Consider the following 20,428-nt stretch of genomic DNA (forward strand, 5'->3'; position numbering starts at 1 on the left):
CAACCTAGTGTCATCACTGAGGACCACTTCACCCAGCGACAGCCAACCTAGTGTCATAACTGAGGGCCACTTCACCTGGTGACAGCCAACCCAGTGTCATCACAGAGGGCCACTTCACCCGGTGATATCACAAAGGGCCACTCCATTTAGCAACAGCCAACCCAGTGTTAACACAGAGGGCCACTTCACCCAGTGACAGCCAACTCAGTGTCATCACATAGGGCCACTTCACCCAATGACAGCCAACTCAGTGTTAACACAGAGGGCCACTTCACCTAGTGACAGTCAACTCAGTGACATCACAGAAGACCACTCCACTTAGCAACAGCCAACCCGGTGATATCACAGAGGGTTGCTTCAACCAGCAACAGCCAACCCATTGTCGCCACAGAGGGTCACTTCACCTAGCAACTGCCAACCCAGTGACATCACAGAGGGCCACTTCACCCAGCGACAGCCAACCCAGTGATGTCACAGAGGGCCACTCCACTTAGCAACAGCCAGCCAGGTGACATCACAGAGGGCTGCTTCAACCAGCAACAGCCAACCCAGTGTCGCCACAGAGGGCCACTTCACCTAGCGAGAGCCAACTCAGTGTCATCACAGAGGGCCACTTCACCCAGCAACAGCCAACCCAGTACACGTTACAGAGGGCCACTTCACCTAGCATCTGCCAACCTAGTGATATTGCAGAGGGCTACTACTAACAACAGCCCAACCGAATGTCATAACAGAGGGCCACTTCACCTAGCAACAATTAGCCCAGTGACATCACAGAGGGCCACTCCACCTAGTGACAGCCAACCCAGTGTCATAACTGAGGGCCACTCCTCCTTGTGAAAGCCAGCCTAGTGTCACCACAGAGGGCCACTTCACCTAGCAACAGCTAGCCCAGCAACATCGCAGAGAGCCACTTCACCTAGTGACAGCCAACCCAGTGTCATCACAAAGGGCAACTTCACCTGGCAACGGCCAACCCAGTGATAGCAGAGAGGGTGGCTTTACCCAGCGACGGCCAACCCAGAGGGCCACTTCACCCAGCAACAGCCACCCCAATAACAACACAGAGGGGCACTTCACCTAGCAACAGCCAACTTTGTGTCATCACAGAGGGCCACTTCACCCAGTGACAGCCAACCCAGTGACATCACAGAGGGGCACTTCACCTAGTAACAGTGAGTCTGGAAACATCACAGAGGGCTGCTTCACCCAGCGACAACGAACCCGGAGGGCCACTTTACCTAGTGACAGCCAACCTAGTGTCACCAAAGAGGGCCACTTCACATAGCGACAGCCAACCCAGTGTCATTACATAGGGCCACTTCACCCAGTGACAGCCAACCCAGTGTCATAGCTGAGGGCCACTCCTCATTGTGAAAGCCAACCTAGTGTCATAATGGAGGACCACTTCACCTAGCGAAAGCCAACCTAGTGTCATAACTGAGGGCCACTTCACCCAGCGACAGCCAACCCAGTGTCGTAACTGAGGGCCACTCCTCCTTGCAAAAGCCAACCCAGTGTCATACCTGAGGGCCACTTCACCCAGCGACAGCCAACCCAGTGTCGTAACTGAGGGCCACTCCTCCTTGCAAAAGCCAACCCAGTGTCATACCTGAGGGCCACTTCACCCAGCGACAGCCAACCCAGTGTCGTAACTGAGGGCCACTCCTCATTGCGAAAGCCAACCCAGTGTCATCACTGAGGGCCACTTCACCCAGCCACAGCCAACCCAGTGTCGTAACTGAGGGCCACTCCTCATTGCAAAAGCCAACCCAGTGTCATCACTGAGGGCCACTCCTCATTGCAAAAGCCAACCCAGTGTCATACCTGAGGGCCACTTCACCTAGCGACTGCTAACCCAGTGGCATCACAGTGGGTCACTCCACCTAGTGCCAGTCCGATGAGGTTCACAACATGCCTCTTGAGTGCATCTGAGTTTTATGGAGAGGCAAGAGGAACAGCCTCTCCTTTTGAGGGAAATCCCAGTGGAGGCCTGTTAGGATTTTATGAGAAGACAAGACCGTTTGGCATCCCTTCCAACCAAGCCAGCCTGCCAAGCGGTGCAAAAGGCCGTGGCATTCCTTTGCAATGAGTCCCCAAGATCCCATCCCTTTTTTCCGGCTGGGGGTCGGGCAGGAGATGGGTCCTTTCTTCCCAAAGCTCCCCGCTGAGCAGATTTGCCGGAGACGGGCAAGGAATCAAACAGCCGAGACACAAAAGGCTAATCCCTAACAAGGGCACATCTTTGCAATTATTTTCCGGCCCTTGAACTGCGCCATTACACAATGAGCCATTCTTTCGTAACTTAAGTTGTTTCTTATTTATTCTTCCAGCAGATAATGTTGACAGTGCATAACACAAAGAGGAGGGCCTGGGGATTGGGGGGCACCCCATGGAATGTATTGAATTGCAAAGGGATTGGAAGGATTTGCAGGTAGATGTGATCTGCAAGACATTTGCATCTCTTCCTGGTTCCCAATTGTCTTGCAAAAGCAGAAGGTTAAGGAGGAAAACTTGGTGCTGCTATAGGAAGGTCCTCCATTGTGCATGGGGCAGGGCTCAGGCTGCATTGTAGTAGGTGATCTGTGGTTTGCTCTTCTCCACACTCGCATGCCGTGGACTCCACTTCGTGGCCCCATTTCTTGCATCTCGTGGTCTCAAAGCAAAGTCTTCGAAGTCACAGCCAACCTAGAATTCCTGGCCTGCATCAATAGGAGCATAGTGTCTAGATCTAAGGAAGTAATGCTACCCCTCTATTCCACTTTGGTTGACCACATCTGGAATATTGTGTCCAATTCTGGGCACCACAATTCAAGAGAGACATTGACAAGCTGGAATGTGTCCAGAGGAGGGAGACTAAAATGATCAAGGGTCTGGAGAACAAGCCCTATGAGGAGCGGCTTAAGGAGCTGGGTATGTTTAGCCTGAAGAAGAGACGGCTGAGAGGAGATATGATAGCCATGTATAAATATGTGAGAGGAAGCCACAGGGAGGAGGAGGGAGCAAGCTTGTTTTCTGCTTCCTTGGAGACTAGGACGCAAGGGAACAATGGCTTCAAACTACAAGAGAGGAGATTCCATCTGAACATGAGGAGGAACTTCCTGACTGTGAGAGCCGTTCAGCAGTGGAACTCTCTGCCCTGGAGTGTGGTGGAGGCTCCTTCTTTGGAAGCTTTTAAGCAGAGGCTGGATGGCCATCTGTCAGGGGTGATTTGAATGCAATATTCCTGCTTCTTGGCAGAATGGGGTTGGACTGGATGGCCCATGAGGTCTCTTCCAACTCTAGGATTCTATGAAATTCTATGAAATCTATGAAACCTGCTGGGCGGCCATGCCAGAGAATCTCAGTATTCACCGAGTTCACCTTCAGTCTATTAGCACATAGCCAGGTCAACAGAGCCTCCAGACATAAGGTGAAATTGTCTGGAATTGACGTTGCTCCAGGCTCCAAACGCAGAAGGAGTTGGGTGTCGTCCGCATATTGATAGCAGTCTAGGCCGAAACTCTGCGCCAAACTAGCAAGGGGTCTAATGTAGATGTTGAAGAGAAGAGGGGAGAGAATTGCACCTCGGGAGACCCCACATAGGAGGGGAGATCTTTCAGAAACTTGATCCATATACTCCACGCATTGGCTCCGGTTCCGGAGAAATGAGTCGAACCAATTGAGGGCCTGACCGTAAACTCCAGACATAGCAAGATGGTGAATCATTAGGTCGTAGTCGATGGTGTCAAACGCTGCGGTAAGGTCGAGAAGTACCAGTAGCGCCGATCCGCCGTTATCAGACTGGCGACGAAGTTCATCCGTAATGGCAACCAGGACTGTCTCCATCCCATGGCCAGGGCGGAAACCTGACTGGAAAGGGTCCAGGCCAATTTGTGTCATCCAAAAATTGTTGCAATTGACATGGAAGATGTCCCAGAATCCTGGTTGCTGCAAAACCAACCACCTGTTCCCTTGATCCGTGCCTCTCTTGGCTGGTTAAGAGCTGCCTGGAAGGTCTACATGACCCGTTGAGTAAGATAATCAATGGCTCTCTTGAACAGAGGGTCTTCCCGGACAACCTAAAAGAGGCAATGGTTCATCCCTTGCTAAAGAAGCCAAGCTTGGATCCCATGACCCTTGCCAATTATCGTCCTGTCTCTAACCTTCTGAAGGTAAGATGGTAGAGTGGGCTGTACTGGGACAATTGAGGGTGTCCCAGTACAGGTCTACATGACCCGTTGAGTAAGATAATCAATGGCTCTCTTGAACAGGGGGTCTTCCCGGACAACCTAAAAGAGGCAATGGTTCATCCCTTGCTAAAGAAGCCAAGCTTGGATCCCATGACCCTTGCCAATTATCGTCCTGTCTCTAACCTTCTGAAGGTAAGATGGTAGAGTGGGCTGTACTGGGACAATTGAGGGTGTCCCAGTACAGGTCTACATGACCCGTTGAGTAAGATAATCAATGGCTCTCTTGAACAGGGGGTCTTCCCGGACAACCTAAAAGAGGCAATGGTTCGTCCCTTGCTAAAGAAGCCAAGCTTGGATCCCATGACCCTTGCCAATTATCGTCCTGTCTCTAACCTTCTGAAGGTAAGATGATAAAGAGTAGGCTGTACTGGGACAATTGAGGGTGTCCCAGTACAGGTCTACATGACCCGTTGAGTAAGATAATCAATGGCTCTCTTGAACAGGGGGTCTTCCCGGACAACCTAAAAGAGGCAATGGTTCATCCCTTGCTAAAGAAGCCAAGCTTGGATCCCATGACCCTTGCCAATTATCGTCCTGTCTCTAACCTTCTGAAGGTAAGATGGTAGAGTGGGCTGTACTGGGACAATTGAGGGTGTCCCAGTACAGGTCTACATGACCCGTTGAGTAAGATAATCAATGGCTCTCTTGAACAGGGGGTCTTCCCGGACAACCTAAAAGAGGCAATGGTTCATCCCTTGCTAAAGAAGCCAAGCTTGGATCCCATGACCCTTGCCAATTATCGTCCTGTCTCTAACCTTCCAAAGGTAAGATGATAGAGCGGGCTGTACTGGGACAATTGAGGGTGTCCCAGTACAGGTCTACATGACCCGTTGAGTAAGATAATCAATGGCTCTCTTGAACAGAGGGTCTTCCCGGACAACCTAAAAGAGGCAATGGTTCGTCCCTTGCTAAAGAAGCCAAGCTTGGATCCCATGACCCTTGCCAATTATCGTCCTGTCTCTAACCTTCCAAAGGTAAGATGATAGAGCGGGCTGTACTGGGACAATTGAGGGTGTCCCAGTACAGGTCTACATGACCCGTTGAGTAAGATAATCAATGGCTCTCTTGAACAGAGGGTCTTCCCGGACAACCTAAAAGAGGCAATGGTTCGTCCCTTGCTAAAGAAGCCAAGCTTGGATCCCATGACCCTTGCCAATTATCGTCCTGTCTCTAACCTTCTGAAGGTAAGATGATAAAGAGTAGGCTGTACTGGGACAATTGAGGGTGTCCCAGTACAGGTCTACATGACCCGTTGAGTAAGATAATCAATGGCTCTCTTGAACAGGGGGTCTTCCCGGACAACCTAAAAGAGGCAATGGTTCGTCCCTTGCTAAAGAAGCCAAGCTTGGATCCCATGACCCTTGCCAATTATCGTCCTGTCTCTAACCTTCTGAAGGTAAGATGATAAAGAGTAGGCTGTACTGGGACAATTGAGGGTGTCCCAGTACAGGTCTACATGACCCGTTGAGTAAGATAATCAATGGCTCTCTTGAACAGGGGGTCTTCCCGGACAACCTAAAAGAGGCAATGGTTCATCCCTTGCTAAAGAAGCTGAGCTTGGATCCCATGACCCTTGCCAATTATCGTCCTGTCTCTAACCTTCTGAAGGTAAGATGATAGAGCGGGCTGTACTGGGACAATTGAGGGTGTCCCAGTACAGGTCTACATGACCCGTTGAGTAAGATAATCAATGGCTCTCTTGAACAGGGGGTCTTCCCGGACAACCTAAAAGAGGCAATGGTTCATCCCTTGCTAAAGAAGCTGAGCTTGGATCCCATGACCCTTGCCAATTATCGTCCTGTCTCTAACCTTCTGAAGGTAAGATGATAGAGCGGGCTGTACTGGGACAATTGAGGGTGTCCCAGTACAGGTCTACATGACCCGTTGAGTAAGATAATCAATGGCTCTCTTGAACAGAGGGTCTTCCTGGACAACCTAAAAGAGGCAATGGTTCGTCCCTTGCTAAAGAAGCCAAGCTTGGATCCCATGACCCTTGCCAATTATCGTCCTGTCTCTAACCTTCTGAAGGTAAGATGGTAGAGTGGGCTGTACTGGGACAATTGAGGGTGTCCCAGTACAGGTCTACATGACCCGTTGAGTAAGATAATCAATGGCTCTCTTGAACAGGGGGTCTTCCCGGACAACCTAAAAGAGGCAATGGTTCATCCCTTGCTAAAGAAGCCAAGCTTGGATCCCATGACCCTTGACAATTATCGTCCTGTCTCTAACCTTCCAAAGGTAAGATGATAGAGCGGGCTGTACTGGGACAATTGAGGGTGTCCCAGTACAGGTCTACATGACCCGTTGAGTAAGATAATCAATGACTCTCTTGAACAGAGGGTCTTCCTGGACAACCTAAAAGAGGCAATGGTTCGTCCCTTGCTAAAGAAGCCAAGCTTGGATCCCATGACCCTTGCCAATTATCGTCCTGTCTCTAACCTTCCAAAGGTAAGATGATAGAGCGGGCTGTACTGGGACAATTGAGGGTGTCCCAGTACAGGTCTACATGACCCGTTGAGTAAGATAATCAATGGCTCTCTTGAACAGAGGGTCTTCCCGGACAACCTAAAAGAGGCAATGGTTCGTCCCTTGCTAAAGAAGCCAAGCTTGGATCCCATGACCCTTGCCAATTATCGTCCTGTCTCTAACCTTCTGAAGGTAAGATGATAAAGAGTAGGCTGTACTGGGACAATTGAGGGTGTCCCAGTACAGGTCTACATGACCCGTTGAGTAAGATAATCAATGGCTCTCTTGAACAGGGGGTCTTCCCGGACAACCTAAAAGAGGCAATGGTTCGTCCCTTGCTAAAGAAGCCAAGCTTGGATCCCATGACCCTTGCCAATTATCGTCCTGTCTCTAACCTTCTGAAGGTAAGATGATAAAGAGTAGGCTGTACTGGGACAATTGAGGGTGTCCCAGTACAGGTCTACATGACCCGTTGAGTAAGATAATCAATGGCTCTCTTGAACAGGGGGTCTTCCCGGACAACCTAAAAGAGGCAATGGTTCGTCCCTTGCTAAAGAAGCCAAGCTTGGATCCCATGACCCTTGCCAATTATCGTCCTGTCTCTAACCTTCTGAAGGTAAGATGATAGAGCGGGCTGTACTGGGACAATTGAGGGTGTCCCAGTACAGGTCTACATGACCCGTTGAGTAAGATAATCAATGGCTCTCTTGAACAGAGGGTCTTCCCGGACAACCTAAAAGAGGCAATGGTTCATCCCTTGCTAAAGAAGCCAAGCTTGAATCCCATGACCCTTGCCAATTATCGTCCTGTCTCTAACCTTCCAAAGGTAAGATGATAGAGTGGGCTGTACTGGGACAATTGAGGGTGGTCCTGGAACGTAACACCTGCGGTAAGTGAGGGAACACTGTAAAAAATTTTTTCTTGATCCCCCTGCTGTTTACAATTCCGATGGTACCTGCCCAGGTAAGAAATAACCAGAGATGGGCCTGTTGTTGTTTTTCTTTGCGGCCGACGGCGATGTCTCATCTTTTTTTCGCCACAGCCGCGCCAACAGCCATACGGAAATGGGTCTGTGCTCACTGGGAATAATAATGAGTTAGTGAGCTCACGGGGAAACAAACGGAGTTAAGAGCGGAGGAAGCAACTCCCAAAACCATGATCTCATTAAAAAGAAGCGCCACTAATTGGCAGAGAGCATGGCGGAGGAGAAGACAGCTGTGCAAAAGCCTCCTAATGAGAGACTGAGCATCCGCATTGTGGCGCATCGTAATAACCAAGCAGGTCGTCTCAAACACGATTTCCCTCCAGCAAAACAATCAGGCATTCTTTTCCTCCCCAGAGACATTTTGTCTGACCTTCCGATATGTTTTTTTTACAGCAATCTCTCGTTGGCAACGTCTCAAAATACCCAGCCTGCTTATTCCGCTATCCTTCCCTTCCATTAAGGTCTCTTTTCCAGCCACTTGGTTGGTTAATGGCCCAGGATACTTGCTTTAATGGCTCTTCGGAGTCTTAGGACAATGTTCCTCAACTTTCCTAATGCTGCAACTCTTAACACACTTCCTCACCCTCAGAATGGGAGATATATATATATATATATAGATCTCAGCAAAGAAAAACAAACCAAGCTCTCAGGCGCTCTACCAGATTGTGAGAGAGACTGATAACAGAGTCAAGGCTGAAAAGAAATCCATTCCGGGCTGCTTGGGATATAGAGTAGATTAGGGGATAAAAGTTTTTCCCTCACTGCTTTTTGCGACCACAATCCGCAAAGTAGGGACACTATATATATATATATATATATATATATATATATAAGGTTAAAGGTAAAGGTTGTCCCCTGACATTAAGTCCAATCATGTCTGACTCTGGGGTGTGGTGCTCATCTCCATTTCTAAGCCGAAGAGCCGGTGTTGTCCATAGACACCTCCAAGGTCATGTGGCCAGCATGACCGCATGGAGCGCCGTTACCTTCCCGCCGGAGCGGTACCTATTGATCTACTCACATTTGTATGTTTTCGAACTGCTAGGTTGGCAGAAGCTAGGCCTGAAAGCGGAAGCTCACGCCGCTCCCTGGAATCGAACCTGCGACCTTTTGGTCAGCAAGCTCAACAGCTCAGTGCTTTAACCCACTGCGCCACTAGGGGGCCCATATATATATATATATATATATATATATATATATATAGTGTCCCTACTTCGCGGATTTTCACTTTTCGCGGGTGGTCCTGGAACCTAACACCTGCAATACGTGAGGGAATACTCATGATATAACACACATCAGGGGCACAGTGGCACAACTATTTGAGCCATTAAACTGTTGAATCTGCTGACCTAAAGGTCGGCAGTTCGAAGCTGTGGGTTGGGGTGAGCTCCCGCTGTTAGCCCTAGTGCCTAATCGACAGTGCCATGATAATGAAGATTGAACTATAACAATAGTAATAAATAACACTTTATTAGGGGACCCGAGGGGGACTCAGAGCAAATTACAACATATACAGATAGGCAAACATTCAAATAAAGTGGAATAACGATGATATACAAATGTGTCAGAGATTGACAATGCCCAGCGGAAGGAATGCTAGATCAGCAGACACTATATTGCAAAATAAGGACTCTGCAGGCTTTGAGTTACAAAAGAAACTAAGTTTACTAAGTACATTCAACAGACACGTCTTACTACAGCGAGCTACAATCCAGGAACTAGTCAAAAATGAAAGTCTCTTCACATCTGCTTATCTCTTTTTGCTGAGACTGGTTACTCCTTTCTGTTCCCAGCAAGAGCAAACCTTATCTTACTTCTCAAGTTGACTTAATCACAGCCTCATGGAATACACATTCTGCATAGCATTTCTAATACACAGTGGAATCCATTTTGGAAATACATAGAAGCACATTTAAAACACATATATAACTAAATAAACAAAGGCAAAGGCTTCCCCTTTCATTTCCAGCTCAACTCTGGCGATGGGGAGGTGCTCTTGTTTCATTTCCAAGCCCAGGAGCCTGTTGACCGTGGATACCTCCCGGTCATATTGCCAGCATGGCCTGCCAATCTAGCAGTTTGAAATGTGGCTAGATCAATAGGTACCACTTTGGTGCCCATGCAGCCATGCTGGCAACACGGCACAGAATGAATTGGGATAGTTGGAGAATGTGTACTGGAAGAGAGGCAGTGTTAGGGTTCAGCCTGATCCTGATCTGTGTGAACCGGATTCTCTGATAGTTTTTCCAACTGAGCAAGCTCTCCCTGATTCTGACAGTGTGGAATCTGTTGTTGATGCAGAGGTCAGCGGGGATGAAAACGAAACCCAACAGCTGGAGGAAAATGTTTTGGAAGTTAGCCGCGATATCACTAGCCGTGATATCTCTCCACCTGGGGTTTTTAATGGGGACTGAAGAGAACAGATAGTTAGAGACAGAAATATTTCCCAGTTTCTACGAAGGTCACATCGTTTACAGGAGAGAGAGGCCCAGACGTCAAAGTCAAAGGGCGTTTCAAAGAATAGCTTCTTTGGTTTAAGAGGCCTCCTGCCGGGTGCCTCTTTAGATCAAGCAACGTTTGGGACTGTGGCTGTGCCTTGGCAGAATTCCTGTGTTCCATGGCCAGTAATCCCAGAGGCTTCTAGTTTTCAAGTTCATGGTTAGTAAAAGGCTAACAAATTCCTGGTTCTTGTTTTGTGGCTTTTGAAATTTTGCTCAAGTTCAGAGATTCTACTGACTGCTGTGTTTTTCTGTGGCTTTTTGACTTTGCATTTACCTTTCTTTTGTAACCAATTTTTTATCAATAAACAAGGATTGCTTTTCCTACAGTCCAGTGTGGTGGATTTAATCTTATGGTCTCGTTTCTTGAACTGGGATGCAACAGGCAGAATATCAATGTGACTTAAGACATGCACAAAAAGAGCTCTTCTTGAGCCAACGCATCTCTTTACCTGAGTGCCCGTTGTTGTTCATTGTGAAACTGCCTTGCAAAGGCCCTTGATAGCCCTCAAGCTCCAACAGCTCCAGGTCCGGGCTGTACTGGGCCTCTTTCCTCCGAATGTCGATGGGAGACTGGTGCAGACCCAGGCAGTCGGCATAGTGGGTCCCCCAGTGTGTCTCGTCCAGTTTCCCTTTGGTAATATGGAGAGAGAGAGAGAGAGAGAGAGAGAGAGAAGAGGGGAAAGGGAAGAAGAGGTGGTTAGAGATTTATTTATTCATCATGTCAGAAGCAAACTGAGAATACAGTTGTAATGTATTTTACAAAAACCACAAACGAAGTTAAAAACATGGCATGATACTAAATTTCCTTTCACCAGAAGCTGGCCACTTGGAGTGCCTCTGGTGTCACTGTGGGGAGGTCCTCCATTGTGCATGTGGCATTGTAGTCAGTTGTCTACGGTTTGCTCTTCTCCACACTCGCATGTCACAGACTCCACTTTGTGGCCCCATTTCTTGGTTGGTTCTGCATCTTGTAGTACCTTCCAAGTCGTCTACTCTTCTGTGTGCCCAGGAGGGAGTTTCTCATCTGCTATCACCCACAGATTGAGAATCCGGGTTTTCGCCTGCCACTTTTGGACTCTTGCTTGCTGAGGTGTTCCTGCAAGTATCTTCATAGATCTTAGGAAGGTGTTTCTTGATTGGCATGCTGGATGATATCCAAACAAAAGATGAGCCGGAGATGTCACTATCTTGGTCCTTTCATTACCGGCTGCTACTTCCTGAAGGCTGTCAGGTGGTGTGATACCAGCTAAACAGTATGATTTCTCCAGTGGTGTAGGGCGCAGTCATCCTGTGACAATGCAGCATTTCTCATTTAGAGCCACATCCACTGTTTTAACATGGTGCAATGGATTCCACACTGGGCATGCGTACTCACCTGCAGAGTAGAAAAGCGGAATGGCAGATGTCTTCACTGTGTCTGGTTGTGATCCCCAGGTTGTGCCAGTCAGTTTTCGTATGATATTATTTCTAGCACCCACTGTTTGCTTGATATTAAAGCAGTGCTTCTTGTAAGTCAGAGCACGGTCCAGAGTGACTCCCGGGTATTTGGGTGTGCTGCAATGCTCCAATGGGATTCCTTCCTAGGTAGTCCTCAGAGCTCAAAATGCTTGTCTGTCCTTAAGATGAAAAGCACACGTCTGCATTTTAGATAGATTAGGAATCAGTTGGTCTTCCTTGTAATGGACAGTAAGAGCACCTAAAGCTTTGGAGAGCTTCTGTTCAACTATTTCAAAGCTCCCTGCTTGAGCGGTGATGGCACGATCGTCAGCATAGATGAAACTCTCTGTCCCTTCTGGCAGTTGCTGGTCATTTGTGTAAATGTTGAACATTGATGGAGGAACCTAGTTTTCCCTATAATAGGCAGCAAGAGCACCTAAAGCTTCAGAGAGTTTCTCTTCAACTATTTCAAAGCTCCCTGCTTGAGTGGTGATGGCACGATCGTCAGCATAGATGAAACTCTTTATCACTTCTGGCAGTGGCTGGTTATTTGTGTAAATGTTGAACATTGATGGAGGAACCTAGTTTTCCCTTTAATAGGCAGCAAGAGCACCTAAAGCTTCAGAGAGTTTCTCTTCAACCCTTTCAAAGCTCCCTGCTTGAGTGGTGATGGCATGATCGTCAGCATAGATGAAACTCTTTGTCCCTTCTGGCAGTGGCTGGTTATTTGTGTAAATGTTGAACATTGATGGAGGAACCTGGATTTCCCTGTAATAGGCAGCAAGAGCACCTAAAGCTTTGGAGAGCTTCTATTCAACCATTTCAAAGCTCCCTGCTTGAGCGGTGATGGCACGATCGTCAGCATAGATGAAGCTCTCTGTCCCTTCTGGCAGTGGCTGGTCATTTGTGTAAATGTTAAACATGGATGGAGCAAGCACGCTCCCCTCAGGCAGGCCATTATTCTGTTTTCACCATCTGCTTCTCTGGCCCTGGAACTCAACAAAAAAGCTCCTGTCTTGTAGCAGATTTCCTATGAAACAGGTGAAGTGGTAATCCTTTGTGATATTATATATTTTCTCAGGAGGAGGCGATGATTTACTGTATCATAAACTGCTGATAGTGCCTGTAATCTGTTGACTTTCTAAACCATGCTGAGTCAGGTTCAACACTTGTGATGTGCAGATTTTCCCTTTCCCGATAGGTACTTGACAATCGTCTCTCCTTCCCAGCCAATCCCAGAAGGGACAGAGAGTTTCATCTACGCTGACGATCATGTCATCACCGCTCAAGCAGGGAGCTTTGAAATGGTGGAACAGAAGCTCTCCATTTCCCCCAGCATCATTCTCCTCTACAAGCTTTCCTGTCTTCCCGTTATGTGGCCAAAGAATGCCATCTTTACTTCAAAGAGTTTCATCTACGCTGACGATCATGCCATCACCGCTCAAGCAGGGAGCTTTGAAATGGTTGAACAGAAGCTCTCCGAAGCTCTAGGTCAGTGTTTCTCAACCTTCCCCTTGATACAGTTCCTCATGTTGTGGTGACTCCTACAAATACCAGAAACGACAAAGAGTTTTATCTACGCTGACGATCATGCCATCACCGCTCAGGCAGGGAGCTTTGAAATGGTTGAACAGAAGCTCTCCGAAGCTCTAGGTCAGTGTTTCTCAACCTTCTCCTTAATACAGTTCCTCATGTTGTGGTGACTCCTACAAATACCAGAAACAACATAGAGTTTTATCTACGCTGACAATCATGCCATCACCGCTCAAGCAGGGAGCTTTGAAATGGTTGAACAGAAGCTCTCCGAAGCTCTAGGTCAGTGTTTCTCAACCTTCCCCTTGATACAGTTCCTCATGTTGTGGTGACTCCTACAAATGCCAGAAACGACAAAGAGTTTTATCTACGCTGACGATCATGCCATCACCGCTCAAGCAGGGAGCTTTGAAATGGTTGAACAGAAGCTCTCCGAAGCTTTAGGTCAGTGGTTCTCAACCTTCCTAATGCCATGACCCCTTAATACAGTCCCTTATGTTGTGGTGACCCCCAACCATAACATTATTTTTGTTGCTACTTCATAGCAGTCATTTTACTACTGCTATAAATCAAAATGTAAATATCAGATATGCAAGATGTATTTTCATTCACTGGACCAAACTGGGCACAAATACCCAATGCAACCACATGTAAATGCTAGTGGGGTTGGGAGAGGATTGATTTTGTAATTTGGGAGTTGTAGTTGCTGGGATTTATAGTTCACCTATAATCAAAGAGCATTCTGAACTCCACCAGCGATGGATTTGAACCTAATTTGCCACACAGAACTCCCAAACACTGGAAGGGTTTGGTGGGTATTGACCTTGAGTTTGGGAGTTGTAGTTCACCTATATCCAGAGAGCACTGTGGACTCACGCAATGATGGATCAGGACCAAACTTGGCACAAATACTCAATATGTGCAAATGTGAACACTGGTGGAGTTTGGGGAAAATAGACCTTGACTTTTGGGAGCTGTAGTTGCTGGGATTTATAGTTCATTACAATCAAAGAACATTCTGAACTCCACCAACATAGAATTGGCTCAAACTTCCCACATGGAATCCACATGACCATCAGAAAATGCTGTGTTTTCTGATGGTCTTTGGTGACCCCTCTGACACCCCTTTGTGACCCCCTCAGGGGTCCCAACCGCCAGGTTGAAAAACACTGCTTTAGTTGCTCTTATTTATTTGGTTTTTGAAATCCTAATCAGGGACTTAAAGGATTCGCCCTCAAGCTCGGGAAGACGTTACTTGACAACAATGTCTTGCTGACAGTAGCATCAATCCAACAACGAGGCCCAACAAGCGCAGTATTATTGAAACAATGACTCGTTAGGTGAGTCCTGATGGACGTTGTCTTGATTCACTGGTCTGCTCTGGTTGGACATGAGCCATTGAGTTGGTCTGGAACTGGAGATCTCCAGTTGGGTTGTGCTCTATCTCCCATTATCCCATACTGGCAAGGCTATTCTATAAAGGTTATCTCCTCCCCGTCCCTGAATTTCGCCTTTCAAGTCCTTCTCTTCCTTTCTCACTCACTCACTCTCTCTTTGATGGATCGACTCCTTAAGGCCAGGTTGAGCTCTCAGGGCTGCTTCTCCAGGCTCGCTCTGCTTGGCTTTCGATCAATACAGAAATAGCTTCTCGTTCCTCTCAGCTTTGGTTGTTTCCATCACTATTAGCACAGAGACAGATGGCGAATGCTCCCACCAAAAGCCCTCCTCTGCTGAAATTGGCCAAGGAGAGGATATAACCTTTCTAAGACTCCAAGTGGGGAGGGGAGAGCAGGCGTGCTTGGCACATGGCACGCATGTGTGGGCAAGGGCGAGCATGCGAGGCTGGAGGGAGGCTCATGCCAAGGAGTTCCTTCAAGGCATGGGAGTTCTGCGTGGGAAGTTTGGCGCCAAAGACCACCAGAAAACGCAGTATTTTCTGTTGATCATGGGGGTTCTGTGTGGGAAGTTTGGTCCCATTCTGTCATTGGTGGAGTTCAGAATGCCCCTCTGTTCACCTTCAATCAAAGAGCATGCTGAACTCCACCAATGATGGAATTGAACCAAATTTGGCACGGCAAACTCCCATGACCAAGAGAAAATACTGGAAGGGTTTGGTGGGCATTGAGTATTGGAGTTGGAGTTCAGAATGCCCCTCTGTTCACCTTCAATCAAAGAGCATGCTGAACTCCACCAATGATGGAATTGAACCAAACTTGGCACGGAGAACTCCCATGACCAAGAGAAAATACTGGAAGGGTTTGGTGGGCATTGAGTATTGGAGTTGGAGTTCAGAATGCCCCTCTGTTCACCTTCAATCAAAGAGCATTCTGAACTCCACCAAGGATGGAATTGAACCAAACCTGGCACGGAGAACACCCATGACCAAGAGAAAATACTGGAAGGGTTTGGTGGGCATTGAGTATTGGAGTTGGATTTCAGAATGCCCCTCTGTTCACCTTCAATCAAAGAGCATGCTGAACTCCACCAATGATGGAATTGAACCAAACCTGGCACGGAGAACACCCATGACCAAGAGAAAATACTGGAAGGGTTTGGTGGACATTGAGTATTGGAGTTGGAGTTCAGAATGCCCCTCTGTTCACCTTCAATCAAAGAGCATGCTGAACTCCACCAATGATGGAATTGAACCAAACTTGGCACGGAGAACTCCCATGACCAAGAGAAAATACTGGAAGGGTTTGGTGGACATTGAGTATTGGAGTTGGAGTTCAGAATGCCCCTCTGTTCACCTTCAATCAAAGAGCATGCTGAACTCCACCAATGATGGAATTGAACCAAACTTGGCACGGAGAACTCCCATGACTAAGAGAAAATACTGGAAGGGTTTGGTGGGCATTGAGTATTGGAGTTGTAGTTCACATACATCCAGAGAGAACTGTGGACACAAACAACAACAACAACAGCAACAACAGCAACAATAAAACTTTATTTGTACCCCGCTACCATCTCCCCAAGGGACTCACTGCAGCTTACATGAGGCCAAGCCCACAATACATCAGCAAAAACAACAGCAATACAAAACAATATGAAACTCATAAACAAAAAACAGCAGTAAACATTAACAATAGCACAACAATGCATTAAAAACAATGATAGATCTGGACCACACTTGGCTACAAATACTCAATATGCCCAAATGTGAACACAGGTGTAGTTTAGGGAAAATAGACCTCGACATTTGGGACTTGTAATTGCTGGGATGTATAGTTCATCTACAACCAAAGAGCATTCTGAACTCCACCAACAATAGAATTGGGCCAAACTTCCCACACAGAACCCCCATGACCAACAGAAAATACTGAGCATTGACCTTGAGTTTGGGAGTTGTAGTTCACCTACATCTACAGAACCTCCATGCCTTGAAGGGACTTGCTAGTGCGAGCCTCCCTCCAGCCTCACACGCTCTCCCTCGGCTGCACATGCACACCAACCTGCCTTGTGCCAAGCACGCCTGCTCTCCCCTCCCCACTTGGAATCTTAGAAACAGCTCTCTCCTTGGCTGAGAGGCCGACCAATCACAGCAGAGGATGGTTTTGGTTGGAGAATTCAACGTCTGTTTCCAGAAAGGAAGAGAAGGACAGGCATGGCAGTGTGGTGCGCATGTGTGGGAGAGGGAGAGCATGCCAGCCTGGGGACCTCGTGGGGTTGCATGGGGGTTTCAGAGGTGTCACCAAAGACCATCAGAAAACACATAATTCTGATGGTCTTAGGAACCCCTTTGGCAGAGAAGGATGATCTGCTCTCCCCTCCTCACTTGGAGTCTCAGAAGAGAGGAGGGCTTTTGGATTTTGCAGAAAATAGTTGTAGTTGTGTGATTTATAGCTCACCTACAATCAAAGAGCAATCTGAACCCCACCAATGACAGAATTGGGCGAAACTTGTCACACAGAACTCCCATGACCAAGAGAAAATACTGGAAGGGTTTGGTGGGCAGTGACCTTGAGTTTGGGAGTTGTAGTTCACCTACATTCAGAGAGCACTGTGAACCCAAACCATGATGGATCTGGACCAAACTTGGCACAGATACTCAATATGCCCAAATGTGAACATCAGCAGAGATTGGGGGAAATAGACCTTCACATTTGGGAGTTGTAGTTGCTAAATAGAAAATACTGGATTTGGTGGGCATTGACCTTGAGTTTAGGAGTTGTAGTTCACCTACATTCAGAAAGCACTGTGAACCCAAGCCATGATGGATCTGCACCAAACTTGGCACAGATTCTCAATATGCCCAAATGTGAACATCAGCAGAGATTGGGGGAAATAGACCTTCACATTTGGGAGTTGTAGTTGCTAAATAGAAAATACTGGAAGGATTTGGTGGGCATTGATCTTGAGTTTTGGAGTTGTAGTTCACCTACATTCAGAGAGCACTGTGAACCCAAGCCATGATGGATCTGCACCAAACGTGGCACAGATACTCAATATGCCCAAATGTGAACATTGGTGGAGATAAGAGAAAATAGACCTTCACATTTGGGAGTTGTAGTTGCTGGGACATTTAGTTCACCTACAATCAAAGAGCAATTTAAACCCCACCAATGATAGGATTGGGCCAAACTTCCCACACAGAACCCCCATGCCTTGAAGGAACTTATTGCCATGACCCTCCCTCCAGCCTTGCATGCTCTCCCTCGCATGCACATGCGCAGAACGCTGGTGTGTGCTGAGCACGCCTGGGTGAGAGGCCGGCCAATCACACTAAAGGAGGGTTTTTGGTGGGAAGATTCGCCGGAAGAAAAGGACAGATGGAAAGATCTTCAGCCTTCTCTGCCAAAGGGATTCCTAAGACCATCAGAAATGGTGAGCATGTGCAGGGAAGGGAGAGCATGCAAGGCTGGAGGGAGGCTCGTGCCAGCGAGTCCCTTCAAAGCATGGGGGGTTCTGTGTGGGAAGTTAGTTTTCTGATGGTCTTTGGTGACACCTCTGAAACCCCCAAGCAACCCCACAGGGTCCTAGGCTGGCATGCGCTCCCTCTCCCGCACATGCGCACCACCCTGCCATGTGCCAAGCATGCCTGCTCTCCCCTCCCCACTTGGAGTTGGTAGTTGTGGGAATTTATAGCTTACCTATAATCAAAGAGCAATCTGAACTCCGCCAACAATAGGATTGGGGCAAACTTCACACACATAACTCCCATGCAAAATACCTTAAAGCAGCATTTCTCAACCTGGGGGTCACGACCACTGGAGGGGGCACTTGGGAGTTTCAGAGGGGTCGCCAAAGACCATCAGAAAATTAACTTCCAACAAAGAACCCCCATGCTTCGAAGGAACTCACTGCCGTGAGCCTCCCTCCAGCCTTGCATGCTCTCCCTCACATGCGCATGCGCAGAACGCTGCCATGTGCTGAGCACGCCTGGGTGAGAGGCCGGCCAATCACACTAAAGGAGGGTTTTTGGTGGGAAGATTCGCCAGAAGAAAAGAACAGACTGAAAGATCTTCAGCCTTCTCTGCCAAAGGGATTCCTAAGACCATCAGAAATGGTGAGCATGTGCAGGGAAGGGAGAGCATGCAAGGCTGGAGGGAGGCTCGTGCCAGCGAGTCCCTTCAAAGCATGGGGGTTCTGTGTGGGAAGTTAGTTTTCTGATGGTCTTTGGTGACCATAATGATCCAAAAAGCTACAGACCAATCTCCCTGTTGTGCCACCTCTACAGAGTTCTGGAGAGACTTAATCTGCATAGAATTATGGAAAAACTAGACCCATGTCTGATCCCACAGCAAGCTGGCTTCAGGAAAGGCAGAAGCTGCACATCGCACGTGCTGAACCTGACTCAGCACATAGAAGATGGCTTTGAAAGGCAGCAGATCACAGGAGATGTCTTCATAGACCTGTCAGCGGCTTATGAGACTGTAAACCACTGCCTGAGAAAAATGTGTATCACAAAGGACGACCATCTCACCCGCCTCATAGGAAACCTGCTACAAAACAGGAGCTTCTTTGTTGAGTTCCAGGGCCAGAGAAGCAGATGGCGGAAACAGAAGAACGGCCTGCCTCAGGGGAGCGTGCTTGCTCCACCCATGTTCAACATTTACACAAATGACCAGCCACTACCAGGAGGGACAGAGAGTTTCATCTATGCTGATGATCATGCCACCACCGCTTAAGCAGGGAGCTTTGAGATGGTTGAACAGAAGCTCTCTGAAGCTCTAGGTGCTCTTACTGCCTATTACAGGGAAAACCAACTGATCCCTAATCCATCTAAAACACAGACATGTGCTTTTCACCTTAAGAATAGACAAGCATCCAGAGCTCTGAGGATTATGATGTGGGAAGGAATCCCATTGGAGCATTGCAGCGCATCCAAATACCTGGGAGTCACTCTGGACCGTGCTCTGACCTACAAGAAGCACTGCTGGAATATCAAGCAAAAAGTGGGTGCTAGAAACAATATCCTACGAAAGCTGACTGGCACATCCTGGGGATCACAACCAGATACAGTGAAGACATCTGCCCTTGCGCTATGCTGCTCTGCTGCTGAGTATGCATGCCCAGTGTGGAACACATCTCACCACACTAAAACAGTGGATGTGTCATGATAAAATATGCTGTATGGTTTGAGTGAGATTTTATGAAAGGTGTATGAATGTAGCCCAACTGGGCTGAAGATACCATTCTAAGGAATGAGGCCTGGAAACTACAAGACAGAAGCAAAGGACTTGTGGACTAATTAAAAATTGCTGATGGGATTTGAGAACTGTTGACATTCTGACTTGATTAACTCTTGGTGGAAAAACAACTTGTTTACATTGCCAAAGACAATGGTTCTTTTAAGTAAGGAAGTCAATACTGTGGCTCCTTACAGAAATGCTTACAAGGCTCCTGGATGAGGAAAGCCAATCAATCAGAATCAACATCTGTCCAAGAACTGATGGAATCTGTCTGTCAGTAATTGACAACTTTCAGAACCACATCAACAGGAATACTACATAAAAGGACCCTTCTCTCTCAGAGAGTGTGTGTCAGATCAACTGAACACCATTTCTGAACGCCATCGTGAACTGCTGCCTCCTCTCAAGAAGCTGATCATCTTCAGCAAGAAGAATGGTAAGAATGCTTGGTGAATGAATGGATGATGAATGAATGACTGAATGTTAGAGTATATGTGTAAATGTTAATGCAATATTCCCCTTTTTCTATGTAACCAATATAATTATTATAAAACCTAGTACTGGAGTCTGTGTCTATTTTTTTCTCTGAAAGTGCCTAATGCAACCTGTCTCACTAAAAGCAGAATAAAAGAACCTATTTAA

General features: G+C 47.4%; 1 protein-coding gene across 1 annotated transcript in view; it reads right to left on the bottom strand.

The window, feature by feature from the left end:
• The window catches only part of CA6 (carbonic anhydrase 6), a 36,941-nt gene that overhangs the window by 15,380 nt on the left and 1,133 nt on the right, over positions 1–20,428 (bottom strand). Inside the window, exon 3 of the mRNA XM_067472927.1 lies at positions 10,634–10,813. Coding sequence (XP_067329028.1) covers positions 10,634–10,813 — 180 coding nt within the window. The remainder of the gene's footprint in view (positions 1–10,633; positions 10,814–20,428) is intronic.

This window comes from Anolis sagrei, chromosome 13 (genome assembly GCF_037176765.1).
Source record: "Anolis sagrei isolate rAnoSag1 chromosome 13, rAnoSag1.mat, whole genome shotgun sequence".
NCBI classification, from domain to species: Eukaryota; Metazoa; Chordata; class Lepidosauria; order Squamata; family Dactyloidae; genus Anolis; species Anolis sagrei.